Below are 17,307 nucleotides of genomic sequence, written 5' to 3' on the forward strand. Positions count from 1 at the left end.
TTGTCAGTGTAACGTGGCACTGACGGGCTCAATCGCCGCAACCCAGCTTTCCCAGGATCCTGAATGGAATACACTGTCAGTGTATTCCCGTATACCCGATATATACCCCCGATACCCGTTCCAACGGTGTGCCCCCCCACCTTCACCCCAGAAATACCCTGCAAGTCCCCTAGCAATAGAATTGGGGCTATATACACCCACTATTTTTGCTACTGCCATATAGTGCCATTGTCTGACTGGGAATTCAAAGAATATATTGGGGTTACAAATACCCTCATTTCTTGCTACTGCCATATAGTGCCAGTTTCTGACTGGGAATTCAAAGAATATATTGGGGTTACGTGCACCCACAATTTTTACTACTGGTATACAGTGCCATTGTCTGACTGGGAATTCAAAGAATATATTGGGGTTACAAATACCCTCATTTCTTGCTACTGCCATATAGTGCCAGTTTCTGACTGGTAATTCAAAGAATATATTGGGGTTATAAATACCCTCATTTCTTGCTACTGGTATATAGTGCCATTGTCTGACTGGGAATTCAAAGAATATATTGGGGTTACAAATACCCTCATTTCTTGCTACTGCCATATAGTGCCAGTTTCTGACTGGTAATTCAAAGAATATATTGGGGTTACGTGCACCCACAATTTTTACTACTGGTATACAGTGCCATTGTCTGACTGGGAATTCAAAGAATATATTGGGGTTATAAATACCCTCATTTCTTGCTACTGCCATATAGTGCCAGTTTCTGACTGGGAATTCAAAGAATATATTGGGGTTATAAATACCCTCATTTCTTGCTACTGGTATATAGTGCCATTGTCTGACTGGGAATTCAAAGAATATATTGGGGTTACGTGCACCCACAATTTTTACTACTGGTATACAGTGCCAGTTTCTGACTGGGAATTCAAAGAATATATTGGGGTTACAAATACCATCATTTCTTGCTACTGCCATATAGTGCCAGTTTCTGACTGGTAATTCAAAGAATATATTGGGGTTACGTGCACCCACAATTTTTACTACTGGTATACAGTGCCATTGTCTGACTGGGAATTCAAAGAATATATTGGGGTTATAAATACCCTCATTTCTTGCTACTGCCATATAGTGCCAGTTTCTGACTGGGAATTCAAAGAATATATTGGGGTTACGTGCACCCACAATTTTTACTACTGGTATACAGTGCCATTGTCTGACTGGGAATTCAAAGAATATATTGGGGTTATAAATACCCTCATTTCTTGCTACTGGTATATAGTGCCATTGTCTGACTGGGAATTCAAAGAATATATTGGGGTTACGTGCACCCACAATTTTTACTACTGGTATACAGTGCCAGTTTCTGACTGGGAATTCAAAGAATATATTGGGGTTACAAATACCCTCATTTCTTGCTACTGCCATATAGTGCCAGTTTCTGACTGGTAATTCAAAGAATATATTGGGGATACGTGCACCCACAATTTTTACTACTGGTATACAGTGCCATTGTCTGACTGGGAATTCAAAGAATATATTGGGGTTATAAATACCCTCATTTCTTGCTACTGCCATATAGTGCCAGTTTCTGACTGGGAATTCAAAGAATATATTGGGGTTATAAATACCCTCATTTCTTGCTACTGGTATATAGTGCCATTGTCTGACTGGGAATTCAAAGAATATATTGGGGTTATAAATACCCTCATTTCTTGCTACTGCCATATAGTGCCAGTTTCTGACTGGGAATTCAAAGAATATATTGGGGTTACGTGCACCCACAATTTTTACTACTGGTATACAGTGCCATTGTCTGACTGGGAATTCAAAGAATATATTGGGGTTATAAATACCCTCATTTCTTGCTACTGGTATATAGTGCCATTGTCTGACTGGGAATTCAAAGAATATATTGGGGTTACGTGCACCCACAATTTTTACTACTGGTATACAGTGCCAGTTTCTGACTGGGAATTCAAAGAATATATTGGGGTTACAAATACCCTCATTTCTTGCTACTGCCATATAGTGCCAGTTTCTGACTGGTAATTCAAAGAATATATTGGGGATACGTGCACCCACAATTTTTACTACTGGTATACAGTGCCATTGTCTGACTGGGAATTCAAAGAATATATTGGGGTTATAAATACCCTCATTTCTTGCTACTGGTATATAGTGCCATTGTCTGACTGGGAATTCAAAGAATATATTGGGGTTACGTGCACCCACAATTTTTACTACTGGTATACAGTGCCAGTTTCTGACTGGGAATTCAAAGAATATATTGGGGTTACAAATACCCTCATTTCTTGCTACTGCCATATAGTGCCAGTTTCTGACTGGTAATTCAAAGAATATATTGGGGATACGTGCACCCACAATTTTTACTACTGGTATACAGTGCCATTGTCTGACTGGGAATTCAAAGAATATATTGGGGTTATAAATACCCTCATTTCTTGCTACTGCCATATAGTGCCAGTTTCTGACTGGGAATTCAAAGAATATATTGGGGTTACAAATACCCTCATTTCTTGCTACTGCCATATAGTGCCAGTTTCTGACTGGTAATTCAAAGAATATATTGGGGATACGTGCACCCACAATTTTTACTACTGGTATACAGTGCCATTGTCTGACTGGGAATTCAAAGAATATATTGGGGTTATAAATACCCTCATTTCTTGCTACTGCCATATAGTGCCAGTTTCTGACTGGGAATTCAAAGAATATATTGGGGTTATAAATACCCTCATTTCTTGCTACTGGTATATAGTGCCATTGTCTGACTGGGAATTCAAAGAATATATTGGGGTTACGTGCACCCACAATTTTTGCTACTGGTATATAGTGCCAATTTCTAACTGGGAATTCAAAATGCGCAAGGCTCCCGGAAAGGGACGTGGACGAGGCCGTGGGCGAGGTCGGGGGAATGGTTCTGGGGAGCAAGGTAGCAGTGAAACCACAGGGCGTCCCGTGCCTACTCCTGTGGGGCAGCAAGCATTGCGCCACTCCACAGTGCCAGGGTTGCTTGCCACATTAACTAAACTGCAGGGTACAAACCTTAGTAGGCCCGAGAACCAGGAACAGGTCTTGCAATGGCTGTCAGAGAACGCTTACAGCACATTGTCCAGCAGCCAGTCAGACTCTGCCTCCTCTCCTCCTATTACCCAACAGTCTTGTCCTCCTTCCTCCCAAAATTCCCAAGCTTCACAGAACAATAACCCCAACTGTCCCTGCTCCCCAGAGCTGTTCTCCGCTCCTTTCATTGTCCCTCAACCTGCCTCTCCACGTCACGATTCCACGAACCTAACAGAGGAGCATCTGTGTCCAGATGCTCAAACACTAGAGTCTCCTCCATCTCCGTTCGATTTGGTGGTGGATGACCAGCAACCCACCCTCATCGACGATGATGTGACGCAGTTGCCGTCAGGGCATCCAGTTGACCGGCGCATTGTGCGGGAGGAGGAGATGAGACAGGAGTTGGAAGAGGAAGTGGTGGATGATGAGGACACTGACCCGACCTGGACAGGGGGGATGTCAAGCGGGGAAAGTAGTGTGGATGTTGAGGCAAGTGCAGCACCAAAAAGGGTAGCTAGAGGCAGAGGCAGAGGTCAGCAGCTTAGGCGAAGCCAGGCCACACCCGGAATCTCCCAAGATGTTCCAGTTCGTACCCAGCCCCGAAAAACTCCCACCTCGAGGGCACGTTTCTCGAAGGTGTGGAGTTTTTTCAAGGAATGCGCCGAGGACAGATATAGTGTTGTCTGCACAATTTGCCTCTCGAAATTGATTAGGGGCTCTGAGAAGAGCAACCTGTCCACCACTTCAATGCGCCGTCATTTGGAATCCAAGCACTGGAATCAGTGGCAGGCAGCAACGGCAGGACAAAGGCCACCTGCCGTTCACGCCACTGCCACTGCCTCTGCCTCTGCCACTGCTGACTGTGCTGGCGATGCACTCCAGAGGACGAGCCAGGACACCACTTCATCTGCCTCCGCCACTTTGTTGACTTCTCCCTCATCCTCCCCTGTTCCTGTCTTATCTCCTTCTCCTGCACCATCAAAGGCACCATCAGGCGCTTCTTTACAACAACCCACCATCTCTCAGACATTGGAGCGGCGGCAGAAATACACTGCTAACCACCCACACGCGCAAGCCTTGAACGCCAACATCGCTAAACTGCTGGCCCAGGAGATGTTGGCGTTCCGGCTTGTTGAAACTCCCGCCTTCCTGGACCTGATGGCAACTGCGGCACCTCGCTATGCCGTCCCTAGCCGTCACTACTTCTCCCGGTGTGCCGTCCCCGCCTTGCACCAGCACGTGTCACTCAACATCAGGCGGACCCTTAGTTCCGCGCTTTGCACAAAGGTCCACTTGACCACCGACGCGTGGACAAGTGCATGCGGACAGGGACGCTACATTTCACTGACGGCACACTGGGTGAATGTAGTTGAGGCTGGGACTGCTTCCCAAACTGGCCCGGTGTACCTCGTCTCCCCGCCTAACATTCCTGGCAGGGACACGAGAAGAACACCCCCCTCCTCCTCCTCCGCCACCGCCTCCTCCTCCGCCACCGCCTCCTCCTCCGCTGTTAGATTGACCCCAGCTACGAGTTGGAAACGTTGCAGCACTGGCGTTGGTAGACGTCAGCAGGCTGTGCTGAAGCTGATCAGCTTGGGGGACAGACAGCACACTGCCTCCGAGGTGAGGGATGCCCTCCTCGATGAGACGGCAATATGGTTTGAGCCGCTGCACCTGGGCCCAGGCATGGTCGTTTGTGATAACGGCCGGAACCTGGTAGCAGCTCTGGAGCTTGCCGGACTCCAACATGTTCCATGCCTGGCCCACGTCTTCAACCTAGTGGTGCAACGTTTCCTAAAGAGCTACCCCAATGTTCCAGAGCTACTGGTGAAAGTGCGGCGCATGTGCGCCCACTTTCACAAGTCGACAGTAGCCGCTGCTAGCTTAAAATCTCTCCAGCAACGCCTGCATGTGCCACAACACCGGCTTTTGTGCGACGTCCCCACACGCTGGAACTCAACGTTTCAGATGTTGAATAGAGTGGTTGAGCAGCAGAGACCTTTGATGGAATACCAGCTACAAAACCCTAGGGTGCCACAAAGTCAGCTGCCTCAGTTTCACATCCATGAGTGGCCATGGATGAGAGACCTTTGTGACATCCTACGGGTCTTTGAGGAGTCCACAAGGAGGGTGAGCTCTGAGGATGCGATGGTGAGCCTTACAATCCCGCTCTTGTGTGTTCTGAGAGAATCCCTGATTGACATCAGGGATAACTCAGATCACACAGAGGAGTTAGGGATAGCATCCGATCCGTCACAGCTGGAGAGTAGGTCCACACATCTGTCCGCTTCACTGCGTTTAATGGAGGAGGAGGAGGAGGAGGAGGAAGAAGAGTTGTCCGATGATGTGATGGTGATACAGGAGGCTTCCGGGCAACTTCGAATCGTCCCATTGTTGCAGCGCGGATGGGTAGACATGGAGGATGAGGAGGAAATGGAGATTGAACTTTCCGGTGGGGCCAGAGGAGTCATGCCAACTAACACTGTGGCAGACATGGCTGAGTTCATGTTGGGGTGCTTTACAACCGACAAGCGTATTGTCAAAATCATGGAGGACAACCAGTACTGGATCTTTGCTATCCTTGACCCCCGGTATAAAAACAACATCTCGTCTTTTATTCAGGTAGAGGGGAGGGCCAATCGCATCAATGCTTGCCACAGGCAATTGGTGCAGAATATGATGGAGATGTTTCCAGCATGTGACGTTGGCGGCAGGGAGGGCAGTTCCTCCAGTAGGCAACCAAGTTCTCACCGGTCCACACAAACGAGAGGCACACTGTCTAAGGTCTGGGACACCTTGATGGCACCCCCTCGCCAAAGTGCCGCCACGGAGGGTCCTAGTGTCACCAGGCGTGAGAAGTATAGGCGCATGTTGCGGGAATACCTTTCCGACCACAGCCCTGTCCTCTCCGACCCCTCTGCGCCCTACACGTATTGGGTGTCGAAGTTGGACCTGTGGCTTGAACTTGCCCTATATGCCTTGGAGGTGCTGTCCTGTCCTGCCGCCAGCGTCCTATCTGAGAGGGTGTTCAGTGCAGCCGGTGGCATCATCACTGACAAGCGCACCCGTCTGTCAGCTGAGAGTGCCGACCGGCTCACTTTGATAAAAATGAACCACCACTGGATAGAGCCTTCATTTTTGGGCCCACCTGTGTAAAGCACCCCAACATGAAACTCCATGTCTGTACTCAACCTCTCCAATTCCTCCGCATCCTCATACTCATCCACCATAAGCGTTGCACAATTCTGCTAATACTAGGCTCCCTCCACCCTGATTTCCCCCAACTCTGCTGGTTAGAGGCTCCCTCCACCCTGATTTCCACCAACTCTGCTGGTTAGAGGCTCCCTCCACCCTGCTTTCCCACAACTCTGCTGGTTAGAGGCTCCCTCCACCCTGCTTTCCCACAACTCTGCTGGTTAGAGGCTCCCTCTACCCTGCTTTCCCACAACTCTGCTGGTTAGAGGCTCCCTCCACCCTGCTTTCCCACAACTCTGCTGGTTAGAGGCTCCCTCTACCCTGATTTCCACCAACTCTGCTGGTTAGAGGCTCCCTCCACCCTGCTTTCCCACAACTCTGCTGGTTAGAGGCTCCCTCCACCCTGATTTCCACCAACTCTGCTGGTTAGAGGCTCCCTCCACCATGAATTGGTCCAAACTGGGGTTTTTAGAGGCTCCCTCCACCATGAATTGGTCCAAACTGGGCTGTTTAGAGGCTCCCTCCACCATGAATTGGTCCAAACTGGGGTTTTTAGAGGCTCCCTCCACCATGAATTGGTCCAAACTGGGCTGGTTAGAGGCTCCCTCCACCATGAATTTGCCCAAACTGGCCTGTTTAGAGGCTCCCTCCACCATGAATTTGCCCAAACTGGCCTGTTTAGAGGCTCCCTCCACCATGAATTGGTCCAAACTGGGGTTTTTAGAGGCTCTCTCCACCATGAATTGGTCCAAACTGGGCTGTTTAGAGGCTCCCTCCATCATGAATTGGTCCAAACTGGGGTTTTTAGAGGCTCCCTCCACCATGAATTGGTCCAAACTGGGGTTTTTAGAGGCTCCCTCCACCATGAATTGGTCCAAACTGGGCTGTTTAGAGGCTCCCTCCACCATGAATTGGTCCAAACTGGGGTTTTTAGAGGCTCCCTCCACCATGAATTGGTCCAAACTGGGCTGGTTAGAGGCTCCCTCCACCATGAATTTGCCCAAACTGGGCTGTTTAGAGGCTCCCTCCACCATGAATTGGTCCAAACTGGGGTTTTTAGAGGCTCCCTCCACCATGAATTGGTCCAAACTGGGCTGGTTAGAGGCTCCCTCCACCATGAATTTGCCCAAACTGGGCTGTTTAGAGGCTCCCTCCACCATGAATTTGCCCAAACTGGGCTGTTTAGAGGCTCCCTCCACCATGAATTGGTCCAAACTGGGGTTTTTAGAGGCTCCCTCCACCATGAATTGGTCCAAACTGGGGTTTTTAGAGGCTCCCTCCACCATGAATTGGTCCAAACTGGGGTTTTTAGAGGCTCCCTCCACCATGAATTGGTCCAAACTGGGGTTTTTAGAGGCTCCCTCCACCATGAATTGGTCCAAACTGGGGTTTTTAGAGGCTCCCTCCACCATGAATTGGTCCAAACTGGGCTGTTTAGAGGCTCCCTCCACCATGAATTTGCCCAAACTGGGCTGTTTAGAGGCTCCCTCCATCATGAATTGGTCCAAACTGGGGTTTTTAGAGGCTCCCTCCACCATGAATTGGTCCAAACTGGGGTTTTTAGAGGCTCCCTCCACCATGAATTGGTCCAAACTGGGGTTTTTAGAGGCTCCCTCCACCATGAATTTGCCCAAACTGAGCTGTTTAGAGGCTCCCTCCACCATGAATTGGTCCAAACTGGGGTTTTTAGAGGCTCCCTCCACCATGAATTGGTCCAAACTGGGGGGTTTTAGAGGCTCCCTCCACCATGAATTTGCCCAAACTGGGCTGTTTAGAGGCTCCCTCCATCATGAATTGGTCCAAACTGGGGGTTTTAGAGGCTCCCTCCACCATGAATTGGTCCAAACTGGGGTTTTTAGAGGCTCCCTCCACCATGAATTGGTCCAAACTGGGTTGTTTAGAGGCTCCCTCCACCATGAATTGGTCCAAACTGGGGTTTTTAGAAGCTCCCTCCACCATGAATTGGTCCAAACTGGGCTGTTTAGAGGCTCCCTCCACCATGAATTGGTCCAAACTGGGGTTTTTAGAGGCTCCCTCCACCATGAATTGGTCCAAACTGGGGTTTTTAGAGGCTCCCTCCACCATGAATTGGTCCAAACTGGGGTTTTTAGAGGCTCCCTCCACCATGAATTTGCCCAAACTCTGCTGGTTAGAGGCTCAATCCACCCTGATCTTCAAAACAAATGTTGGTGCCAACCTCAACTTACTACAAGGGCCAAATTCACTGCTGGTGACAAGCTCTCCTCACTGCAAGTGCCAAATACACATGTTTCAAGGTGTTTTCCTACTGTCAGAGAGGTGGTATTGAGTGTGTAAAGTGTGTAGTTGTTAGGCTGTGATGTTGGGGTAATAGAGGGTCTTTGGTGTGTTAGATGCCCCCAGACATGCTTCCCCTGCTGTCCCAGTGTCATTCCAGAGGTGTTGGCATCATTTCCTGGGTTGTCATAGTGGACTTGGTGACCCTCCAGACACGGATTTGGGTTTCCCCCTTAACGAGTATCTGTTCCCCATAGACTATAATGGGGTTCGAAACCCGTTCGAACACACGAACATTGAGCGGCTGTTCGAATCGAATTTCGAACCTCGAACATTTTAGTGTTCGCTCATCTCTAGTTATAACCCATTTACACAATGTACACCCTGTTTCTTTTTCGTGCTGTATGTCCTATTCTTGTTGGTTACAGCACTTTTTTTTATGCTTTGTGATGAAAAATCTGTGCACATACACAAAACATACTAAAAACTGCATGTACAGTACGTTCCACTGAAATGAACGGTGTCAACTATTTCATAAAACTAATCCTATTTCACTAGGAAAAGGGAAACTGCTATCAGACACAATTGTCAGCTTATTTCCCAGCAGGAGCAGAGAAGCCTTTCTGCAGCATTACAGATATCTACAGTAGCTTTCATGTAGTTGACAAATATACTTCAAGTATACCTGTGACCAATATGACTGTAGAAGGTGATCTCTGTGTTTTTCTACAATGACACTCTCCAAAGTATTATACTAAACGTATTCCTGTTTACAGATTATACCTTATATGAAGCAGTATGAAGCCGACACATTCAGTAAAAGCCACGAGCACATGGCCTTATATTGGAAGGACTGCCATGAGGCTCACATGGTGAATATGCATAAGCGAGAGCGTGAGCGAGGTGAAAGCAAACTGAAATTTCAGGTATTTGTCTTAGAAACTCATTGACTAACGTGTTGTATGATTTACGCTTTATGTTCCTTAATAACGATTAGAGATGAGCGAACACTGTTCGGATCAGCCGATCTGAACAGCACGCACCCATAGAAATGAATGGAAGCACCTGTGACGCCGGCCAGCCGCCGGCAAAGTTAGCGTCACAGGTGCTTCCATTCATTTCTAGGGGTGCGTGCTGTTCGGATCGGCTGATCAGTCTGTCAGTGTTCGGCTGATCGGTCTGTCAGTGTTCACTCATCTCTAATAACGATCTCCCATGATACACATAATAGACATGATACAGGGAGGTCCCTCAAATTACAGTGGCCTCAGGACAGGACAGGGGATTCCCCCAGTGGGCCCCGGGGCCAGGTGGGCTCAAAGCTCACAGTACATTCATTGTACTTAATACAGAAACTCATTATACAGCATCTCAACCAGGCTATGCCATGGTATAATATTACTTTATAGTAGATTATTTAGGTAAATTCCATATTCCTTACCTTTAAGTAGTTCTTTGCTCTGTTTTTCCTAAAAATGCTCAAGGTTTTTGTTCAACATATTGACTTTCAAACCCGATTCTTCTTGCACTACGTAGGAATTTTTTTTGGAGCCATTTAATAGAAAAGCACGTCAGGAGAATTTGCGTTACAATAGCATGCTGAAGCAAATCAACAGCCAGTGCACTGCGACTTTAAGACAATGGAAAGCGGCGCAAAGATACCTCACCTGTGAACGTGGACCTTGGGCTGACAGGTTAGCGTCACCGGAAGGCTCTCTCTCTGTCTGACTCTGTATATGGGGTTACTTGAGAATATTCAGTGTTATTTCATTTTTCTCTAAGGAAAGGCAACTGGGAATACTGGAAACTCTCCAATGTTGAGAACTACTCGCGTATGAGACTGAAACTGGTTCAAAATAACAACTTTGACCCCCATTTAGAAGCCAGTAACTTGCGCGATAACTTGGGTAAGTTTCTGTTTATTACTAATTTCTTCTAAATGTCTCATTGGAAACCATATTATGTGCAGCTATACAGTCTATAACTTTATTACATGCATTCTTCCATTTTTTAACATGTACTTGAAAAACATGCACAATTTTTTTTCTGTTTTATATTTTTGGGGTATAAGTTTATATATAATATATGAAAAAAATTTCTTGACAGCATGCACACAAATTTGTTAGGTCAATTTAAGGACTGGTTGACATCTGCGTTTAGTATTCCGTTCGAGGGGACTCCCTGAATGGGATACCGAACGCAATGACAAGCAGTGAGCATTGAAAGCACACGGACCCCATAGACTATAATGGGGTCCATGTGTTTTCCGTGTGGTGTCTGAACGAGTCATGCGTAGAGGATACCTTAGGGTCCCCATTAAAGTCCATATGTAACTGCGGTTTTAGCGGTCCACCTCTCTGTTGTTCAGGTTCCCCGATGGATCTGAACAATGGAGAAGCGACAATCGTGTGAACCAAGTTTAAAATGTGTGGTGCATGATAACCAGTTTGTACAGATATTGCTATAGTACAAAATATCAGTTGTAGGATCTTGTTTCAAGAGCCGAAAAACTCCTATATTTCAGGTGGCCTTCTGCCTTTGGATGGCTGGCCAGTCCTTCTGAAACTGACTTCTACAGCTGACTTTTTATTTTGCCACCTTTAGTGAGCTGTTAGCTGTCCTTCTGATGCTTTCAGAGATGCCGTGCTTTTATGGTTTTGCAGTCCTTGCTTGGTATTGTTGCAGCTGTATCTTCAGCACCCTGACACCACTGGTTTCCTAGAAGTGATTTTGCCATTGGCTTGTTCCTCTGCTCTGTTTCCTCTGCTCTTGAGTTCCAGAACAAAATGATAATGACAGATTATAATCCATTAAATTATTGTTTCCTGCAGGTGCCCAACATGCAGAACTATCTAGCGAGTCACTACTGTTGGAAGCTGTAAAGCAAGTTAAAGTGAGTGACTTAGAAGATGATGGGCTTGAGCTCCCTGAAGAGGACAGCACAGTCACCACGTATGTTCTTATTCCAGTCTCTTTCTACTTTAAGATTACTTAGAGCCGTTTTATTGATCCTCATTTCATTGGACAGTCATGAACATTTTGGGCAATTGCTTATTCTCTAAATGGAATATCCATAGTAGCAGATAGAAAATATTTTACCCCAAACCGGTTATACCACAAATGCTATGGATTGAGGAGAACTTACTGATCTGAGACCCCTACTGATCCCGAAAACGTGGTGGTGTTTTACTTCTATTGAGAATGTAGCAGTGGATGCAGATGTGCCCCTGCTTCATTCATTTTAATAGGAGCACCGAACATATCCGAGTGATGTGCTATGGCTATTACTGACGCTGATTGGGAATTTATCACAATGATATTTGGCAGGATAACTCCAAAGTTTTAACCTATATAAAGTGATACATCCAAGAATTGAGGCCTACAATTTAGAGGCTGCCGGGGCAACACGGTGGCTCAGTGGGGGGCAACACTGGCTCAGTGATTAGCACTGCAGCCTTGCAGCACTGGAGTCCTGGGTTCGATATCCCACCAGGAACAACATCTGCAAGGAGTTTGTATGTTCTCCCCGTGCTTGTGTGGATTTCCTCCCATTCTACAAGGACATACTGATAGGGGGAAAAAATTAACGTTATCCCTATATGGCACTACAATCTACATAAAAATTTAAAAAAAATAGTGGCTGCCATATTTGATAGTAACTATGGGATCAAACTTATCCATTAAATAACCTTCATGTTTAAGTAAACAACATGAATTCATTTCTTGTTTCAGAAGTGAAAAAGAAGAACAAAGTCAGAAAGAGAAGACTGTTCTATCGGAGGACTGCGAGCTCATCACTGTAATGGATGTTATTTCTGGACGTTTGGAGGTTACCACTCAGCATATTTATTTCTATGATGGCAGTACCGAAAAAGAAGAAGGTAAGACTACGCTTTTCTTTTAACGGATGAATAAATGCGAGCACTAGATGTATGATTGTACGAAAGCCCATCCTGAGCAAGTTCCTAGTTGCTGGTTTTGTGCATCAGTCTTCCAGAATTCATCAGGCTGCACTATAAGCAGACAAGCAGCACTATCTTACTCTTTAGCTGCTCCACCATCTTCTGGGATATGGCTTACATCTGAAACCATTTGCCTCTCCTCCTGTAGGTGTCGGGTACGATTTTAAGTGGCTTCTTTCTCAAATAAGGGAGATTCATTTACGCCGCTACAACTTGAGAAGGTCGGCTTTGGAGATATTTCTAGTTGATCAAACCAACTACTTTCTGAACTTTAAAAAAGAGGTAAGGGCCACATCTATGTGTGTGTGTGTGTGTGTATATATATATATATATATATATATATATATATATATGCATGCAATAAGTGCCACATTGTCAATAAAGCTAGTTTGTCAGCTGAATACACTGTCCTATATTAGAGCAGCATTCTACAGATTCAGATCTTTTCCCAGACTGCTTAATAGGTTGTATGTGTATATAGATATGTACATGGCACTTTATCAGTCACCACTGTGTAGGGCGGGGGAGGGGGGTGGGGGGGTGGCTCATTGGTCATTCCTACTAACCAAATGACACACATTGTTTTTCTTCCATTTTGGAAGATACCAAAACATCTCTCATTAGGGGGAAACGGGACAGGGATTTCTTAGACCATGTATGTCCTGATAAGAATTCTATATAATTACATAGTAGATGAGGTTGGATGAAGACATCAGTCCATCAAGTCCAACCTATAACCCTACAGTCCCCTACAGTGTTTATCCAGGGGAACGTAAAAGGAAGGAGTACTATGAATATAGGATATTTGAGAAGAAAATGTTGACTTAAGCAGTTCTTAGTTTATTCTTAAATTGTAATACATTTTTTTTATGATCATGTAGGTCAGAAATAAAGTATACAGCCGCATTCTTTCTCTGCGTCTTCCAAATCTATATGGAACCCGTTCACCACAGGAACTATTGAAAGCGTCTGGCCTTACACAAGTGAGTAACATGATTGTGTTCAAGCACGTATGTAAATGGCATAGTTCATATTTTATTAAAAGGTGCCTGCAAATAAATATGTTCTCACCCATGTGTAACAGCAAGAATTACACCATAAGCATCACTACTATCCTTGTCATCAATGGGCTGAAAACCTTGATATGAATCCCATTGGGAAATATTTGGATCTGACCTGTAATAGATCATAATTGAGAGTTAAGGCTTATGTCCAGTGATCTAGTATTCACACAGTGGTGTTCTTCAAATCTTAGGTCAGCTCCTTGTGCTGAAGCATATTTTTTTTTGCTCTACTTGTGTATTTCATATATAATTTTTTGGCACCTCCCAGATGGTTGTTCATTTCTAAACCCCCACTACCCATTACTTCACCTCGTATGGAATAGTAGAAATGGGATAGGGAAAAAAAAAAGCATTTTGATCCCTCCACAGCGGGAGATTAGGGCCTGTCCTCTCAAGCTTGGCCGAACTTCCAAAGCAGGGTCTAATTGCCTGGGTTTATTAGCACATTGTGCCTGCACCAGAAGCCTCCGGACTGCACGTACACGAAGCTTCACTGAGCGTGCTCTGGAGCCAGAAGACAATAGCACACGTGGACTCTTGTGTGATCATGTAGCCTGTTTTTGGTGACGTCAAACAAGCCAAATTGACGTGGTTTTAGACATGGCCATCCTTGACATGTCTTCCAAGTGGTTCCTGTTTTTTTGTTTTAATACATATAATACAATCCTCCTACTATCTACATGCGCCTTTAGAATACAAAAGAGATGAAGTAACCGGTATCCTTCAATACATTTATTATATTTTTTCCAAGGTTTTTGCTTTGTTAGTGAAATGTTCGGCAAGTAGAAATTTGTGATAATGGAATATAAAAATCATTTATATTACAGGGTGAGATTATTATGAAAAAACATACCATTCCTTATTCTGTTTGTCCGTAATATTGTTACCTTTTGTCTTGCTCTAGAAATGGGTGAATAGAGAGATCTCTAATTTCGACTACCTCATTCAGCTGAACACAATAGCTGGAAGAACATACAATGATCTCGCTCAGTATCCAGTGGTAAGATATATATATATATACGTGCATATGAGAATACACATGAAACCTGTACAGGACATTAGAATATGATAAGTTATGGTTAGGGTTCTATTATTATTATTATTTACAATGTTTTCTACTTTTGTAAAGTTATATAATGATGTATCATGTAAATGTATGGTTTCAGTTTCCATGGGTGCTTCAAGATTATACATCGGAAGAGCTAGACCTGAACAATCCGGCTGTTTTTAGGGACCTATCCAAGCCCATAGGAGTAGTGAATGACAAAAATGCTGCTTCTGTTCGGGAAAAGTGAGTAACATTATTGCAATAAGTCTCTAGACCAGCGTAATCCAGTAATGTATAATGATGATATTACAAATTATTTGCTAAGGATCTATGATGCTGTTCCTTTAAGACAATAAACACGTGGTCAGTTCAGGCCAGTTTGTGGCCATAATACGAGTGCAGAACTCATGTGACTATGACCTTGTATATGCAAAGCATTTGTCTTTAACAAATAAAATAAAATGTTGATATGATAAAAAAAAAAAAGTTAATGAAAACACAAATTTCAGGTACGAAAACTTTGAAGATCCATCCGGAAAGATTGACAATTTCCATTATGGTACCCACTACTCCAATGCTGCTGGTGTGATGCACTATCTTATACGTGTGGAACCATTCACTACCCTGCACATCCAGCTTCAGAGTGGAAGGTAAGTTTGTGACCTAAGATCACTTTTAAGTGTAAACCGGACCAGGTGTAGATACGGATACGAGGGGTCCCCGTGCAAGAACAGTATATGGGCCTTTTGTTCTCCGATATCTGAGAATACAGAACCCTTCTATGATAGGAGTACAAGTGTAATACACAGAAGGTGAGGCTGGAGGGGGTTTATTTTAAACACTTATATTTCAGGATTTTTGCAGCCAATAACAGAGCAAAGCATACAGGGGGACATAAAGTGAATTTCAACACAGTGTAGCGCCGTATGGGTTTTTAGTGGCAGCACAGCCATAGTCCGTCATGTATGTATGTAAATATAATTTTTGCTGTCAGAATCTAACATGATTAAATAATATACTGTATGTTAAGTGAAAGTTAATCTGCACATAATGTCTGCTATGGATCACTCAATCCATAATTCTTACATATAATCCATAAGTTTTTGTTAACACTGCTTTAAGATTAAGGAGCGCCAAGTCGTCATTTATGTCACCCGCCTGTACTGTTGTGTTGTGTAGGTTTGACTGTGCAGATCGGCAATTTCATTCTATTCCAGCTACTTGGCAGGCTCTTATGGATAATCCAAATGATGTGAAGGAATTAATCCCGGAGTTCTTCTATTTCCCAGAATTCCTTGAAAACAAAAATGGTAAGAAAGAGAATAAAGCTGAGCAGTGTAATGGCAAAGTACCCATCTGTATATTATTTGACAAAACTCATCATTTCACAGTTTTAAGTTTCTGTGCAACGTTCCAAAACCTCCCATGCAAGTTTGGGACAGTAAACCAACAACAGATACTTATGGATCCTTTAGTGTCAAATGATCCCTATAGTATGCATGTTCATGGTTTGGAAAAGAAAAAAAAGCCCATTCAATAAATCTCATTGGACTCCTTCTTTGGAGCTCTTGACACTTCCACAGTTGATCACTGAAATGTTTTTTTTTTTTTTTTTTTTTTTACAGGGAGCATTAGCATTTAAGACACTAAACCTATAAGGACCTGCTGCTAGTTTAGTGTCCTAAAATTCATGACAAGTTCTCTTTAAGGTTGAGACCCCACTTAGCAGGCTGTAGTCTAAAAGCATTGCTGAGAAAACCACGACGGAAACACATCGCAGGTTTTTTTGCAGCACTTTTCACAGAATTTTCCTCTGGAAATACTTGTATGGAAACAGACGGCATTTCTGTAGATATAATTGACAAGCGGCAATTTCCAAATTACAACATTTCCGATGCGGGTATTCTTCTGCAATGTGTGAATGGGATTCACCAGAATCCCATCCACTTTGCAGGCACTGTAAAATGTATTTTTGTGTTTATGCCACGTGGAGCCCTGGCGAAAAGGGATCATTGCTATGGTATGGGGTCACTACATAACCAGTATTTATACAGATGGGATTTGGGGCACCAAACTTGGTTTAGTCCTATTTATCTTCTAGAAGATTAGTCTAGCAACTGTTTGCACATTCAATTCAACAAGTTTGTGGTGTTCTGAGTGGTGCAGGGCGCCCGGAGCCATCAAAGGGAAATTTCCGATCCATCTCCAGAGGTTAACATGAAGCCCCTGACATGTGATGTGAACCTAGTCTAAGAAGCAGACCCTGTGTGTTCTGTGTAATTCTTTGCAAAGTATGGACTATATTTTATTGTATTATATCTGTTTTATTTCTTAAAGAATTTGACTTGGGGCGGTTACAGATTTCTAAAGAGAGAGTAAATGATGTTATTCTTCCAAAGTGGGCCAAAAGTCCTGAAGATTTCATCAGAAAGCATCGGAAGGCCTTGGTATGTGGTTTTGCATGTTAATAATTTTACCTCAATTGTTTTCTAATTTTACTGAAGTTGGTATTTACTGCATGTAACCTCTATCCTCAGGAGTCCGAATATGTTTCTGCTCACCTTCATGAATGGATAGATCTGATCTTTGGCTACAAGCAGAGAGGACCTGCAGCTGTGGAGGCTCTCAATGTCTTCTATTACTGTAGCTATGAAGGTAATGGGGGACTTAACCCTTTATCATTATTTTTTGCATTTTGTTTTTA

The 17,307-nt window shown here is 44.3% G+C and overlaps 1 protein-coding gene across 3 annotated transcripts in view; it reads left to right on the forward strand.

Moving 5' to 3' along the window:
* Positions 1 to 17,307, forward strand: part of NBEAL1 (neurobeachin like 1) — a 107,285-nt gene that overhangs the window by 74,154 nt on the left and 15,824 nt on the right. For 2 of the 3 annotated variants that reach the window (XM_075284266.1, XM_075284268.1), the window contains 13 exons: positions 9,306 to 9,455; positions 10,066 to 10,223; positions 10,312 to 10,436; positions 11,361 to 11,481; positions 12,262 to 12,410; positions 12,640 to 12,773; positions 13,373 to 13,474; positions 14,460 to 14,555; positions 14,722 to 14,846; positions 15,113 to 15,253; positions 15,783 to 15,913; positions 16,941 to 17,050; positions 17,141 to 17,258. In XM_075284266.1, the coding sequence (XP_075140367.1) occupies positions 9,306 to 9,455; positions 10,066 to 10,223; positions 10,312 to 10,436; positions 11,361 to 11,481; positions 12,262 to 12,410; positions 12,640 to 12,773; positions 13,373 to 13,474; positions 14,460 to 14,555; positions 14,722 to 14,846; positions 15,113 to 15,253; positions 15,783 to 15,913; positions 16,941 to 17,050; positions 17,141 to 17,258 (1,660 nt within the window). The remainder of the gene's footprint in view (positions 1 to 9,305; positions 9,456 to 10,065; positions 10,224 to 10,311; positions 10,437 to 11,360; positions 11,482 to 12,261; positions 12,411 to 12,639; positions 12,774 to 13,372; positions 13,475 to 14,459; positions 14,556 to 14,721; positions 14,847 to 15,112; positions 15,254 to 15,782; positions 15,914 to 16,940; positions 17,051 to 17,140; positions 17,259 to 17,307) is intronic. The other variant, XM_075284267.1, reaches the window with a different exon arrangement.

This window comes from Leptodactylus fuscus, chromosome 8 (genome assembly GCF_031893055.1).
Source record: "Leptodactylus fuscus isolate aLepFus1 chromosome 8, aLepFus1.hap2, whole genome shotgun sequence".
NCBI lineage: Eukaryota > Metazoa > Chordata > Amphibia > Anura > Leptodactylidae > Leptodactylus > Leptodactylus fuscus.